This window comes from Babylonia areolata, chromosome 8 (assembly GCF_041734735.1).
Source record: "Babylonia areolata isolate BAREFJ2019XMU chromosome 8, ASM4173473v1, whole genome shotgun sequence".
Taxonomy (NCBI): Eukaryota; Metazoa; Mollusca; class Gastropoda; order Neogastropoda; family Buccinidae; genus Babylonia; species Babylonia areolata.
Window position 1 is genome coordinate 49,504,401 of NC_134883.1, and position 15,000 is coordinate 49,519,400.

At 43.0% G+C, this 15,000-nt stretch overlaps 1 protein-coding gene across 4 annotated transcripts in view; it reads left to right on the forward strand.

Annotated features, from left to right (window-relative positions):
- LOC143284909 (uncharacterized) overlaps positions 1-15,000 on the forward strand; it is a 140,596-nt gene that overhangs the window by 75,185 nt on the left and 50,411 nt on the right. For 3 of the 4 annotated variants that reach the window (XM_076592048.1, XM_076592049.1, XM_076592050.1), the window contains exons 27-29: positions 1,805-2,395; positions 5,133-5,163; positions 11,638-12,006. In XM_076592048.1, the coding sequence (XP_076448163.1) occupies positions 1,805-2,395; positions 5,133-5,163; positions 11,638-12,006 (991 nt within the window). The remainder of the gene's footprint in view (positions 1-1,804; positions 2,396-5,132; positions 5,164-11,637; positions 12,007-15,000) is intronic. The other variant, XM_076592051.1, reaches the window with a different exon arrangement.

Consider the following 15,000-nt stretch of genomic DNA (forward strand, 5'->3'; position numbering starts at 1 on the left):
CTCAGATTCTCTCGCTTCCTAGGCGGACGTGTTACCTCTAGGCCATCACTCCACTCACAGTTTTCGCTGTCCATTCAGTTCTGCAGAGTTGTCAGTCCATCGGTTTTTGACTCACTTGTGTAAACAAAGAGTCTATGTTTTAACCCGGTGTTCGGTTGTCTGTGTGTCTGTGTTAAACTTTAACATTGACATTTTCTCTGCAAATACTTTGTCAGTTGACACCATATTAGGCATAAAAATAGAAAAAATTCAGTTCTTTCCAGTCATCTTGTTTAAAACAATATTGCACCTCTGGGATGAGCACACACAAAAAAAATGAAGCCTAGTTATATGCAAACTGCATTTACTGTTATATTTATATTTTTTGTTTTCCCTAAACTTGGCACTTTGATCCGATATTCTGACCCAACAACAAGAGCAGTCATTATTATCATTTTTTTGTTCAAACAGGAACTTCTTTTGCTAAGCATGGAAGTTTTATTTATTTTGCAAACGCTTTGGTGCAGATAGTAAAAAATGGAAATTACTCTGTAATTAATGCTAGGGGACTTAATTTATCACAAGTGAGTCTTGAAGGCCTTGCCTCTCTTGTTTTCCTTGTCTCTCTCTCTTTGCACAGTTCCTTGGAGGATTGTTTCAGTATGGTGACTGGGTCTTGTTTTTGTGGCCATACCAGTGTCGTTCTTCTTTTCATAACTCACTCAGTACGGCCAGTCCTCTCTTCTCCTCTACACAGACCCCTCGGATGTCCAGTGGGTGTCTGAATGACCTAACCTTTAGCTTCCGTCGTCAGAACTGTGGTATTCTTTGTCAACATTAACCTCTTCAGTATAAGAGCCTTCCGCTTGCAATATTTTGATGATGGTAATTGGGTTGAAACGCTGTTAACGTCGTCTCTTTCGCCGTTCGTATGGAGAGAATTAATCGATACCAGTGTGCTGTTTGGTGCCCCTGTCCACTGGTGCGGTGATCAGTGTGTGTGAGGTCAGTTTGGTATCTTTGGAGAGCGCTTCGTTCCATGGCTTGAATTCTGCTTTCCAAACCCCCGCTGCGGCGAAGGTCCCGTTCGAGATGTTTTAGTTTCAGCTTACAAATCAGTTATAACAGCTGAGTACAGACTCCAACTGCAACCCACAAACCCACACCCACTCCACACAAAATGTAGACACACACACACACACACACACACACACACACACACACACGTGTGTGTGTGTGCATATGAACATGTGTACTTTTAAAATAGTGACAAACAGTAGAAGTAAAAAAACAAAAAAACCAAAAAAAAACCCAAACCAAAAAAAAAAAACATGCTTTGATTTTACCAGAGAGACAGTGATGTCTGTGTCTTGGCCGAACAGACCAGTCTGAGAGTGACAAGCCTCTGTATTGTGGAGATCCAATGATGTTTGTGTCTTGGCCAAACAGACCATTGTGGAGATTACGTCTATGCCTGGTCACAGCACTGTCCGGGCTGGAGTTGCCGTGTTCATGTCAGGTTCTGCAGGTCTGCTCACTTGTCTCGTCTTCCGCCACATTCAGCAGAACTTCACCTCTCCCCACCCTCTGCCCCCATGCCTGCCTGTGTCTTTTGAGCGTTGGTTCAGGGTTTGGTTTGTTCCTTTGGAATGACATTTGTCATTTCAGTCCATGTTTAATTCTGTTCCAAGCAAGGTCAGCACAGAAGGCATCATTGCTGGGTATTTCAGTTTCCTTGATGAGGTTGAACCAGTCTGTTCAGCCCCACACAGCCCCCACACCCCCCAAAAGAAAAACATGACGTAAGGTTCCTTCGCACAAACAGGAGAAGCCCCAGCCTTCCCAGCCGTCAGAGCCCAGTGATGGTGGTGGTGGTGGTGAGAAAGACGGCGGCAGCAACAACAGCAACGAGCGGCAAGACACCACCAGCATGAACACAGCCCCCCCTGGCCCCGCCTCTCCGACACCAGAAGGTGACGACGACGACGATGATGACGTCACCAGAGCCGAAGCCCCGCCCCTTCCTGCTTTACCAGACACAGACGCCCGTCCCCCATCGTCGCTGTCATCAAAGTCACACCGCTCCCCCGTCCAATCAGCGGGCAGAAAACGCCCCATGCAATTTCTGCGGGACCGGCCGGCAACGGAAGTGGGAATGTCGCCGACTGCAGAACTGGAGAGCGTAAGAGGAGGAGGAGGAGAAACGGGCGTTGATTTAGCCAGTGAAGAGGTCTTGAGAGCGGGAGGAGGAGGAGGAGGAGGGGGGGAAGGAATCAGCCCCAAGACGTCCACCACAGACTCTGCAGTGTACGCTGGCCGCTCCGGCAGCGTCAGGTCGGCGGCGGGGCTGGGTGAGGGAGAGGGGGAGGACGGTGCTCGGAGCAAGTCGCAGATGAGCTGGTTTTCCAGTAAGGAGGTAAAGAGAGACGCCCAGCTGCTCGTTGTTTCAGTCTTGGGGTGGGAGGGATATATATATATCTACGTAACCCTGCTGCTTTTGGAGTGGTTATTGTGTTTTTTACTACTGCTGCTGCACCTGCACTGACCATCTTCTCTCCCCTGCTTTGGTTGCACTCCACTGATCTCTTGCCTGAATCCTCGATGTATTGCCCGGGGCTGAGTGACCACACCGGCCTTGACTCCCCTGTCGCTTGATCACGTTCTAATAATATGTAACCTGTTTGGGGTTGTTTTTTTGGTTTGGTTTTTTTTGGTTTTGTTCTCTCTGTTTGAGTTTCTTTTGCATGCTTTGGATGTATTGTATGCCCCCACTGCCTGGTAACACCTCCAGTTCTGCTTCTGTGTGTGTGTGTGTGTGTGTGTTAAAGATTTTTTTAAAAGTATTTTATTTCTTTTTATGATGGTTTTTTTTTGGTTTTTTTTATACTTCTCTGAGTGTTGTAAACACACAGATTTGTGTGTCTGCGTGTATGTATGTGTTTGTATGCATATGTGCGTGCGTGCATGCGTGCGCGCGTGTGTGAGAGAGAGAGAGAGAGAGAGAGAGAGAGAGAGATTTAATCCCACTTCCTGGTGTATTGTGTGCTGAATAAAGCTTGATGTTGAACTGATGTATCAGTGCACCTTTGTTACCATTTGCCTCCTCCTCCACCTTGCCTGTGTACGTGTGTGTGTGTGTGTGTACCCAGCATGCAGTTTATAAATGCTTCACTTTGCATGTCGATCTAACCTTTCCCCATGTGTGGTCTTTGATGTTTTATTTGTCTCCACCACCCAGCATGCGATTTGTTAATGCTTCAGTTTGCCTGTCAGTCTCATCTTAACCCCTATCAGTGTCTTTGACGTTTTATTTGTAGTCACCAGCGCTATTTGAGCACAGTGGTACCTGCACTCACTTTTTGTCTGTGCCTGCTGTTTTGTACTGTTTAACCCCATGACTGCTGAAACTTGCTGCTGAAATGGCACCGGGTGCTGCCCGAGTTTGAAGTGAAGTGCACTTGCTGCTTTTTGAGAGATTATCAGTGGTGTGGTTGATTTTTGTATTTGTATTTGTATTTCTTTTATCACAGCAGATTTCTCTGTGTGAAATTCGGGCTGCTCTCCCCAGGGAGAGCGCGTCGCTACACTACAGCGCCACCCTTTTTTTTTTTTTGTATTTTTTCCTGCGTGCAGTTTGATTTGTTTTTCCTATCGAGGTGGATTTTTCTACAGAATTTTGCCAGGAACAACCCTTTTGTTGCCGTGGGTTCTTTTACGTGCACTAAGTGCACCACTCAAGGTCTAGTGGAGGGGGAGAAAATATCGGCGGCTGAGCCGTGATTCGAACCAGCGCGCTCAGATTCTCTCTCGCTTCCTAGGCGGACGCGTTACCTCTAGGCCATCACTCCTTTGCTGAACAAACTGAAATAATGCGATATCCAGACAAATAAGTCTTGATACATAATGGTATCTGACATCCTGACCTGTAAGTTCTGTCTTACGTACCTCAGTGAGGTGACAGCCCTTCACTGACAAGTGTACTTGTCAGCAAGAGACGTGATTAGAATTTTTTTTTTTTAAATAATTTGTTTAAACCTTTTTATATTTCGTTACATTTTGTTTTAAAGACATAAAGATACCTCGTTTATGCCTGTTCTTCTGAAAATACGTGTATTCTTAAGTTTCGTCCCTTGTGTTGATCACGGACTTTTTGCTTGCCGCAATTATTTCTTTCACACACCCAGTGTTGTTTTCTTTTCTCATGCATGATAAAATTTCTGTGTCATTTTTTTATTTATTTTTTTTTATCATTAGTGTTAATTAATGGCTCTGTACAGTAGCAGTTGTTTCTTGCTGACTGTGGAACAGTTGTTTTTTGTTTTTGTTTGTGTGTGTGTGTGTGTGTGTGTGTGTGTGTGTGTGTACAATAAAAACTCCATTAACGCTTTTTTTTTTTTTTTTTTTTTTTTTTTTTTTTTTTTTTTGTTTTTGTTTGATTAACCCATTTCAGACTTGTCATTGCCTTTTTGGCATTGTAAGAGTGAAGGGAGAAAGAGGAAGAGACAGGAGAGAGAGAGAGAGGGAGGGGGGAGAGGGAGAGAGAGAGGAGCTTAGGTAAAATAATTTCTGTATTGTTCAGCACTCAAGCAGGCAGTTATGCAATGAGAAGCAGTTTATCCCGCTGTTGACAGGGTGATGTATTCGTAGCTGTATTTATACCATTATAAAAGATATTTGATGCGATATTCTATTATGAAAATTATTTGGCAGTGAACAAGTGGTTAAACTTGTTATATATCCTTATATGGAAGCCTATTTTGCAGTTTTGTAAGATGAAATAATTAAGAGTGTGTGTGTGAGAGAGAGAGTCAGTGAAAGCGTGTGTGTGTGTGTGTGTGTGTGTGTGTGTGTGTGTGTGTGAATGCCTGAGTCTGTGTTCGTACAATTGCATGTGTGTGTGCTTGCATTTACACACTTGCATGGTTATTCCCAGAACATAATTTTCATTGTTTTATTGTTGTCACTGTCAACACTATGACAAATCTTTAGAATGCTTGGACTTGATTCTTTTTTTTTTTTAAGGGGGAGGGGAGGTGGGGGATATTGTGGTGTTTCTGTTTGGGTTTTTTTTTTGTTTGTTTGTTTTTAAATTATGTTGCATTCTGTTTGTAATCTTGTTGTGTTTCAAAAATTAGTTACTGGCTTTTTTGCAGGGTGATGGGCCACACATGATGGTTGACGAAGGTAAGTGGCTGGCTCTGATCGTTTTTGTTTTTGTTTTTTTGTTTTTCAACGACTTTTCATGTGTTTGTTATCACTGTGATGTATGTGCATGTCTCTGTTGTTGGTGGTGTTGTTGGTTTGTTTTTTGGGAGGTTTTTTTTTTTATTGTTGGTTTTTTTTTCCGAATGAACAACCTGGTTGGTGGGATTGTCTGTGTCACATTGCTGTGTCCAGCTGGGTTGTTAGTTTACTTTGTGACTGGAGGCGCCGTGGAAAGAACCTGTTAGGTGTCGGGACTTGTGATTCAGTGATCCGTGACGATCCCTGTTTCCGAATGGTGTGCCCTAGGGATTGGGGGGCGGGGGGGGGGTGTTTTTTCTCTCCTTTTCTTCACGCCACGTAGGTGTGAATGGCGGGTTCCTGAGTTCGGTTCAAGAGGGAGGGAGAGAGAGTTGTGTGCCCCTGTCTCCCTGGGTCAAGCCCTGGACACAGTGGATGTCCATTCACTGACCTGACTGGCCGTCAAGGGTTGTTAAACCTTCATACTGGGGTTTTTTTTTTTTTCTTCTTCTTCTTCTTTTTTTTTTAATCTTTGTGAAAAACCTGATTCTTTGCTGTTGTCTGCTTGTATTTGGTCTGTGCTGGTGTTGTTGTATGCGACGCAAATTTTGAGTAAAGTGAGTGTGTGTGTGTGTGTGTGTGTGTGTGTGTGTGTGTGTGTGTGTGTGTGTATGCATGCATATGTGTGTGTGTCTTCCTGCATGTGCATCCATGGGTATATGTGTATATATGGTAGCAAGAGAGAGATATTTGTCACACACGTTTTAGAAGCATGTGCAAATCAAGAGAATAGTGCATGCTGAGCCAACACCGCTAGATGATTGTTGTAAAGTGGATGCTAGAACTGTGTCTCACAATGCACCTTTCTTTCAAGAGCTCTCATCATCCTTCTGTCAGTATTCTTTTCCCACCTGTTTTTTCTTTTCTTTAAGCAGATTTATTTTCTTAAACTTGTGGGATATGGTATGAAATGAAGCTCTTTTTTTTTTTTTTTTTTTTTTTTTTTTTTTTTTTGCTGTTCCTGTCTTAAATATGTGTTTTATACTTCTAAGTGATGTTTGTGTGGTTCTTGATGTGTATTTGTGCAGACACACACACACACACACACACAAAGTTTACCTTGTCAGGGATAAATAAGTGACATTGTATCGTACTGCATTGTGAGGCATTGGATAGATTAGTATCTGTTACTCCTTTTTTCCTGTTCTTTTTTTTTTTTCACCACTGCCATGTTACACCAGTGCCTGTGTGCGTGTTTGTAGAATGGGAGCTAAGCATGGATGAAGCCTTTGTGGGGCTGACACGAGTTGTCAGCCCTGCCAGCAGTGTGTTCACCTATGCCGCAAGAGACACACCGCTGACTATGAACGGAGACAGCCGGCAGAGTTACCTTCAAGACGACGATGATTATGAGAAAACGTTGCCGGAGAGGAGCTACGTCCAGTCTGGCCGAAGCTCTGCCTCCTCTCTCCACAGCGCCGCCCTGGAGAAAGCAGGGGGGGTAAGCCACAGACCCAGGTCGGCTGTGTGTCGCAGAAGGTCGTCGTCGCTGTCGTTGCAACCCCCCAGGAGACCCAGGTCCGCGTCAGTCTCGGCGCTGTGCCGCGGCGATGGAGCGACGTCAGCAGAAAGAAGACTCCTTCTGCCCACTCTGTCCAGAGAGTCTCCCTCCCCCTCCCGCGGCATCGGACACCAGAATTCTGCCGGCACCGGAACAACGTCATCCCCCGACTCGGCGGCGGCGAACCTTTGGACGGCCGACGCTCACCTCAACCCGGAGTCGCCCAAAGTGGACATCCGCTACCTGCGAGGCGGCGGCGGCGGCAGTGCTAGACGCGGCAGCTGCAGATCCGTGACGGGTACCAACAGACTGGACAGCATTGAGGAGTCGGCCGCGTGCCTGCAGAGCGTGCCGGGCGCTTCCACCGGCCTCCTCCCTCCCCCCGCCTGTCCGCCCGACTGCGTGTGTCAGCTGCCTGCCGATCGGCGCGACGCCGCGCTGAAGGCCAGGGCCAGGGCCAGGAGGATCTGCTTTCAGGGAGAGCTGCAGCGGGGAGACTCCGTGTCGGGAACGTACGCCGGTGACGCTGGAGTGTGTCCGAGGTCTGCAGCGGGGTGGAGGGGAGGCCAGGGTCAGCTAAGTTTGTTGAGAGTGACTTCCCTTTTGGCGTGTGTGTGTGTGCAGTGTCCTTGCTGACACGACCTTTTTTTTTTCTTCTTTGAATAGATAACGCCTGGACAGATTCTTTAATCGAACACCTGCCTTTTTTCATTGATTGAAGGTAACACGTGGACAGATTCCTTAATCAAACTCTTGCCGTTTTTTCCCCTGCTTATTGATTAAACACATACCGCTAATCTGTTCATTTTGTTTTTAACCCACTCCAAAATGAAAAAAAAAAAAAAATCTGAAATGATAGCATGGCTTGTGCACTGTGTGTGTGTTCTTTTTTCGTTTGTGATAATTTTATTGCTAGTTAATTCACCAAACTGGTGTGCTTAGATGACTTTGTTTCTATAACTTAAGCATTGCACATGTAGATAATGCCTAGCCTTCATGTTCCGGTAGGGGTCAAAGGATTAATTGCATTTTCTTGATTAGTTGAGAGCACTGAAAGATTTCTTTGTTTTAGAGCGGAATAAAAACTTTTAGATTAACTGTACGATTGTTATGTAATGTTGATGATGTTTGTAAAATTGTGTGTATGAAGCATATTTGTACACATTGACAACCCAGAGAAAGTAGGAATAAACTAATAATGATTATTATGTGTTGGAAATGATTGATTACACTCCAGAAAAGACAGACAATATACTTCATACTACAAAACCACTTGCATGTCTAATCCAAACTGTGACAAAAATAATGTCTACCACTTCATCATTTTCTTCATGACTTTTTTTTTCTGTGTTAATTCAAAAAAGGCTGTAAAATTAACATTTGTCTGCCTTAATTATCCCCTCGTTCACTTGTTTGGTGTTAATTCTGATTGGTTGTGAATTTTGGTTGAATTCTGATGGCTGAAAAAAGATATCCTAATTCAGATTGTTGAAACACTTTGTTGGTTAACACTTCGTTCACTGCACTCTGATGCTGATATTTTATTTATGGACATTAAAAAAAAAAAAAAAAAAAAAGAAAGTGTGTGTGATCTTACAGAACCGACGTTGACCAGTTTCAGTGTCAGTAGCTCAGGGAGGCGTCACTGCGTTCGGACAAATCCATATACGCTACACCACATTTGCCAAGCAGATGCCTGACCAGCAGCGTAACCCAACGCGCTTAGTCAGGCCTTGAGAAAAAAAAGGTGAATAAATAATAGATAAGCGTACATAAATAAGCAAATAAATAAATAAATACAATATAAAAAAGGTAATAGTAACAATAATAATAATAATAATGATAAATAAATAAGACAACAATGATGATAAATAAGCAAATAAATGTAAAACATGAAGACACACATTCACACATACACCCACACATGCATAACAGATATGCACCAAACATGCAGTTTCACAGATATGAAAGCACAGTCAAATACACATAAACGTACATGAGCCCCAACACACACACACACACACACACACAAACACATTATCCTACACCTCCTCTACCCCCACCTCCACACACTGATTTCTAGTCTACGTATCGCAGCTTCCACGACACACACACACACACACACACACACACATGAACACTTACGTTGAACAGAACGCATAAATGATATATGTTAATTGTCAGTAGCGGACTATAGTTAAAGTGAACAGTTCTTGGTTGAACGCTGCAGGACACTTTGGGTTTTTTGTCTCCGTGTAATTTCAGATTTTGTCCTGCAGCTACATACAGGTTTCACAAAAAGTTAAGCACCAACTTGGGAACCTGCACAATTTTCTTCTTGGGGATATGATGAAGTGATGTCGAGTTTTGGACAAACAGCGGTGTTTTTGGCAATGCAATGAGCTCCGATTATAACCAGATGTGTTTTCTTGCATGTTATTATTATTTTTTTTTAACAATGAAAAACCGCAGCTACCATTGACAAACAACAGAATAACAGTCAGTTTTGGCCGAAACATCCATTTCAAACTTTTTAAACTTTTTTTTTTTCAAATTGTTCATGGGCCACGCATGCCTGAAACAACTGTTTTTGTGTCAAGTTTTCAATGAAAGCAGTGGAAAGATCGTATTTTCCGCCTGCATAAAACATCTTTTGATATATATATATATATATACTCACACATATATGTATATATATATATTTTTTTTTAACATTAAATGAAAACATATCTGCATTATTCTATGAAGTAGATGTATATATATAATGTATGTATGTATATATATAGATATAGATATGTATATATATATATATATATTTTTTTTTTAACATTAAATGAAAACATATCTGTATTATTCTATGAAGTAGTGTTTAAACTCTCAGAATACGGTACGTAAATCAGTACAAGTGAAAACTGACTTGAAGCTGACCAGTTCCTTCTGTAGAGTTTGTGTGGTCTTTTGTCTGTGTGGTGTTGGACAAGAGCAGTTTTGAAGAAAACTTTGTCTCTGTCCATTAACACTTTACCTACCACAGCACGAAATTCCTGTGAATCACCACGTAGCCCACACAACACACAGAGATTTTGTGACTTGCGGCCTACTTTTGGTTTGTCATGTCATTGTGAAAACGAAAGCTCTCTCTGTAAATTTAAATGGAAACAACTCTGGTATTTCCGTCCACGTTTGATCTGTGTTCAGATTGCCAAACTAATGTACATTTAATTCTGGGAAGAAGAGAAATCCGACATTTGGCAATAACCAACCTGATTTATTTGGACAAAGGGAAGTAATACAAGTATTTTTACTTCTGGGGAAAAAGGGGTTTAAGTTTCTTCAGAATCATTCTCTGATGTCTTAGGTGGCTGTGTCAACATGAGATGGTTCTTCTGTGTTTGTGATATGTGTGTGTGTGTTTCTGATGTGTTAGTGTAGAACTGGGGCAAACGTGAATTTGTTTTTGACTCACTTGTGTAAACCCGGTGTTCAGTTGTGTGTGTGTCCGTGTGTCTGTGTGTCCGTGGTAAACTTTAACATTGACATTTTCTCTGCAAATACTTTGTCAGTTGACACCAAATTTGGCATAAAAATAGGGAAAATTCAGTTTTTTCCAGTCATCTTGTTTAAAACAATATTGCACCTCTGGGATGGGCACAAAAAAATAAAGAAGCCTAATTATATGCAAGCTGCATTTACTGTTATATTTATATTTATAATTGGCACTTTGACCTCTTATTCTGACCCAACAACAAGAGCAGTCATTTTTATCATTTTTTGTTCAAACAGGAACTTCTTTTGCTAAGCATGGAAGTTTTATTTATTTTGCAAACGTTTTGGTGCAGATAGTAAAAAAAGGGAAATTACTCTGTAATTAATGCTAGGGGACTTAATTTGTCACAAGTGAGTCTTGAAGGCCTTGCCTCTCTTGTTATAATGTTGTCTTGGTTGACCTTTTGTCATCAGTTTGGGTTCTCCTCAACTAGTTTGACCACCTGACAGGTAATCAGCCCCGAAATGGGCCCCTTGCGGTCGGCTGGACAACGAATAAAATGATTTCAAATTGACTGTGCTTTTTTTTTGTTTTTTTTTAAAACTAGTTAGTGATGTTCAGCAGTTGATTGGTTTAGAATCAGTGTCGATTGAAGTTGTTACCCTTGATTCTTAGTGCTGGTATGTCGGTCTGTCCCTTTCTGTTCTCTGTCTTGTTCCTTTTCCTCTGTTCCTCTCCCCCCCCATTCCTCTCTGTCCATTCCTCTTTGTCCACTCCTCTAACCTTATGGCTATGTATCAGTGTATAAAAAAAAATGTAAATATCGATCTTGTAGACACACGTCCAGCTAGTAACATGAAAATGGTTTCAGTGTATTTATTCTCAACTTTAGATCTTGTATACATTCGTCCAGCTGGTGACATGAAGATGGTTTCAGTGTGTTTATTCTCAACTTTAGATCTTTTAGACAAACGTCCAGCTGGTAACATGAAAATGGTTTCAGTGTATTTATTCTCAACTGTATTACCGTTCCCTCAGGTGTGTATTATAGTTTGTGCTCCTTTTTTTTTTAATCCCCTCCCCCCTTTGTTTAACATGTTACTTTCTATGGTGTCAAAGCCGGTTTATTTACTTATTCACTGAAGTACACAAATGCATGAATTCCTGGCAACCATTTTTCAAGTGAACAAAGATTGGTTTAGGAGGCTTCAAAACTGTTTCTTTGTTGTTGTTATTATTATTATTATTATTATGTGTTTCCAGGATTGTTTCCAGCCGTTTTGCTCAGAAATCATCTTCATTTCTTTCAGAAATTAAGTGTTGATTAAAAAACAAATAACAACTAATAATGGCTGCTGATGTGATGTTACATACCATGTCACTGCAGACGACGACGACGACGAACCGGCCATGGGAGATAATGTTGATTCCTCTCAACGACCACCATTACCGGTGCACCGCTTCCGCAAAGCACGGCACCCCAGCAAGGGGTCCGATAGCGTGTTTGAAGGAGACGATGAAGAAAGGGGTCAGGGTCAAGAGGACACAGGAAGTGACCTCAGAGGCGGGGCAGGGAGCCAGCCCGCGTCACCCGGGATGACCTCGTCTCCGAGGCCACCGTTCTCTTCCGCGGGGAGTGGTTCCCGCCACGCCAGGCTGCCGTCGTCGTCTCTGTCGTTCACGGAAGCAGGGGGAAGGGACTCGGTCATGTCCGGCGCCGCCCGCCCTCCCAGCATGGCTGACAGTCTGTCGGAAAGTAAATGCCCACCACCTAACCCACCCTCCCTGCTTTTTCTTCATCTTCTTCTTCTTCTTATCTGCATTGACATGGGTGAAAAATAAAATCTTCTCGCGCCTTGTCTTGGATGGAGGGGTTTTTTTTTGTGTGTGTGTGAATTAACCTGTCTGAAATATCTCACTTTGTGTTATTGTTTTTTTCCCGTACCTGCGTTTGCTTGATTTGGTGAAAGTAAAATTCTCACGCCTTGACTGGGATGGAGGTTTTTGACTCACTTGTGTAAACTCTTGTGTCCGTGGTAAACTTTAAACATTGCCATTTTCTCTGCAAATACTTTGTCATTTGACACCAAATTAGGCATAAAAATAGGAAAAATTCAGTTCATTCCAGTCATCTTGTTTAAAACAATATTGCACCTCTGGGATGGGCACAAAAAATAAACTATGAAGCCTAATTATATGCAAACTGCATTTACTGTTATTTTTTTTTTTTTTTTTGTCTTCTCTAAACTTGGCACTTTGATCTGATATTCTGACCCAACAACAAGAGCAGTCATTATTATCATTTTCTGTTCAAACAGGAACTTTTTGCTAAGCATGGAAGTTTTATTTATTTTGCAAACGTTTTGGTGCAGATAGTAAAGAATGGAAATTACTCTGTAATTACTGCTAGGGGACTTAATTTGCTTTAAACTGATCTTTCTCATCTTAAACATTGCATTTTGAAATTATACTCAGTGCATAAAAAGCTTGGATTTTTTTTAAAAGTGTATCACAAGTGAGCCTTGACTTTTTTTTTGGTGTGTATGAATTAACCTGTCTGAAATGCCTCACTTTTTTTTTCTCTCTCTCTCTCTCTGTCCGTCTGCATTCACTTAATTCGGTGAGAGTGAAATTCTGTCGCCTTGTTTGGGGAATGGAGTTAGTAGATTAACCTGTCTGATATATCTCACCTTTTGCCTTGTGCGTGTTCACCACTCTGGGATGAGATCTGATCTGTGATTTAACCTGTCTTATGTTCATTTATCTTTGGGAGATGGTATTGTTCTGTCTGATTAACAACGCAGGCCGGGTGTTTGCACTTGGGTGACGGTTTGGTGTGGGGGTTTTGGAATAGTCGATGTTTGCTTGACTGTAAAGCTTGTGTGGTTTTCTGCACGGTATAAAAAACAAAGAAACAGGACTTTGTATTAACCCCTTGGCTGCTGCCCGTTGGCGACATGAGATGACTGTGACACGAGCTGGAAGTGCAGTCACTACTTTTTGCGTACTTTTCAGTGCTGTCATTGGTTTTGCCCAACGCTCAGCTTACATCAAAGATTGACGTAAAAGCTTACAGCTAGGCCAACCAGCAAAGTGAGAGCTGTATGATCAATGTTTTCTCCACCGCAATGGAAAGTCATTCACAGCTTAGTCTTTTGTGAAGGACCTTGACTCTCAAACTTGGAGGCAAGACTGCACTGGTTCTTGGGGGGGCTAGTTGGCCTTTGGGGATCACCCCAACGTTGACTGTCCTGAAACCCCCTTGGTCGAGAGAGTGGGGATGTAGCGTGGGCAAGACACTCTCCCCTGTAATCAAATTTTCGCCTACAGTCGGCACAGCAGTTGTCTCCTCCGCTGTTCTGATGGTCATAGTCGTACGCTACTGACTATCATACACTGATTTTTCCGAACAAAGTAATGGATAAATACCAAAGGGGAAGAAGGCCAGGTAAAGAATGGTAACTGTTACCCTGACCCGATAACTATGTCCTCTGCCTGTTACCCTGACCCGATAACTATGTCCTCTGCCTGTTACCCTGACCCGATAACTATGTCCTCTGCCTGTTACCCTGACCCGATAACTACGTCCTCTGCCTGTTACCCTGACCCGATAACTATGTCCTCATCCTGTTACCCTGACCCGATAACTATGTCCTCTGCCCTGTTACCCTGACTGGATAACTATGTCCTCTGCCTGTTACCCTGACCCGATAACTATGTCCTCTGCCTGTTACCCTGACCCGATAACTATGTCCTCTGCCTGTTACCCTGACCCGATAACTATGTCCTCTGCCTGTTACCCTGACCCGATAACTATGTCCTCTGCCTGTTACCCTGACCCGATAACTATGTCCTCTGCCCTTTACCCTGACCCGATAACTATGTCCTCTGCCTGTTACCCTGACCCGATAACTATGTCCTCTGCCCTTTACATCCTCTGCCCTTTACCCTGACCTGATAACTATGTCCTCTGCCCTTTACCTTGACCCGATAACTATGTCCTCTGCCTGTTACCCTGACCCGATAACTATGTCCTCTGCCCTTTACCCTGACCCGATAACTATGTCCTCTGCCCTTTACCCTGACCCGATAACTATGCCCTCTGCCCTTCACCCTGACCCGATAACTATGTCCTCTGCCTGTTACCCTGACCCGATAACTATGTCCTCTGCCCTTTACCATGACCCGATAACTATGTCCTCTGCCTGTTACCCTGACCCGATAACTATGTCCTCTGCCTGTTACCCTGACCCGATAACTATGTCCTCTGCCTGTGAGGTTGACAGCTCTTCAGTGATGAGTGTACTCGTCCGCAGGAGTCAAGGGGTTAATACAGACAGTTGTGTGATAGGACTCCTCTGCTGATTTTCTTTCTGCCTGTATTTTTCTGAGAGGGAAAGAAAGAAATCCACAACAGATCACTAAGCATGATGCTGTTTCGTGTGTGTGTGTGTGTGTGCGTTTGGTTTTGCAAACAGTGTTCGGTTGCGATTGTACACACTTAGATATAAATGCTGTGTAATTTACTAATTATTGTCTTTACTTCAGCAGAAGCTGTACAGCATGTAAGCATTGTCATTCTGTGCGTTGCTACCAGTGAAAAGTTTCCAAATCAACGCGGAAAGTAAGCCTGCATTTCCCATGCCTTTCTGATTTTGTACCAACAAGAAGGAACGTGTCCAAACCGATAATCTTTCGTGTGTGTGTGTGTGTGATAGCATATTATAGCATCACCCAACCCCCCTGCCCC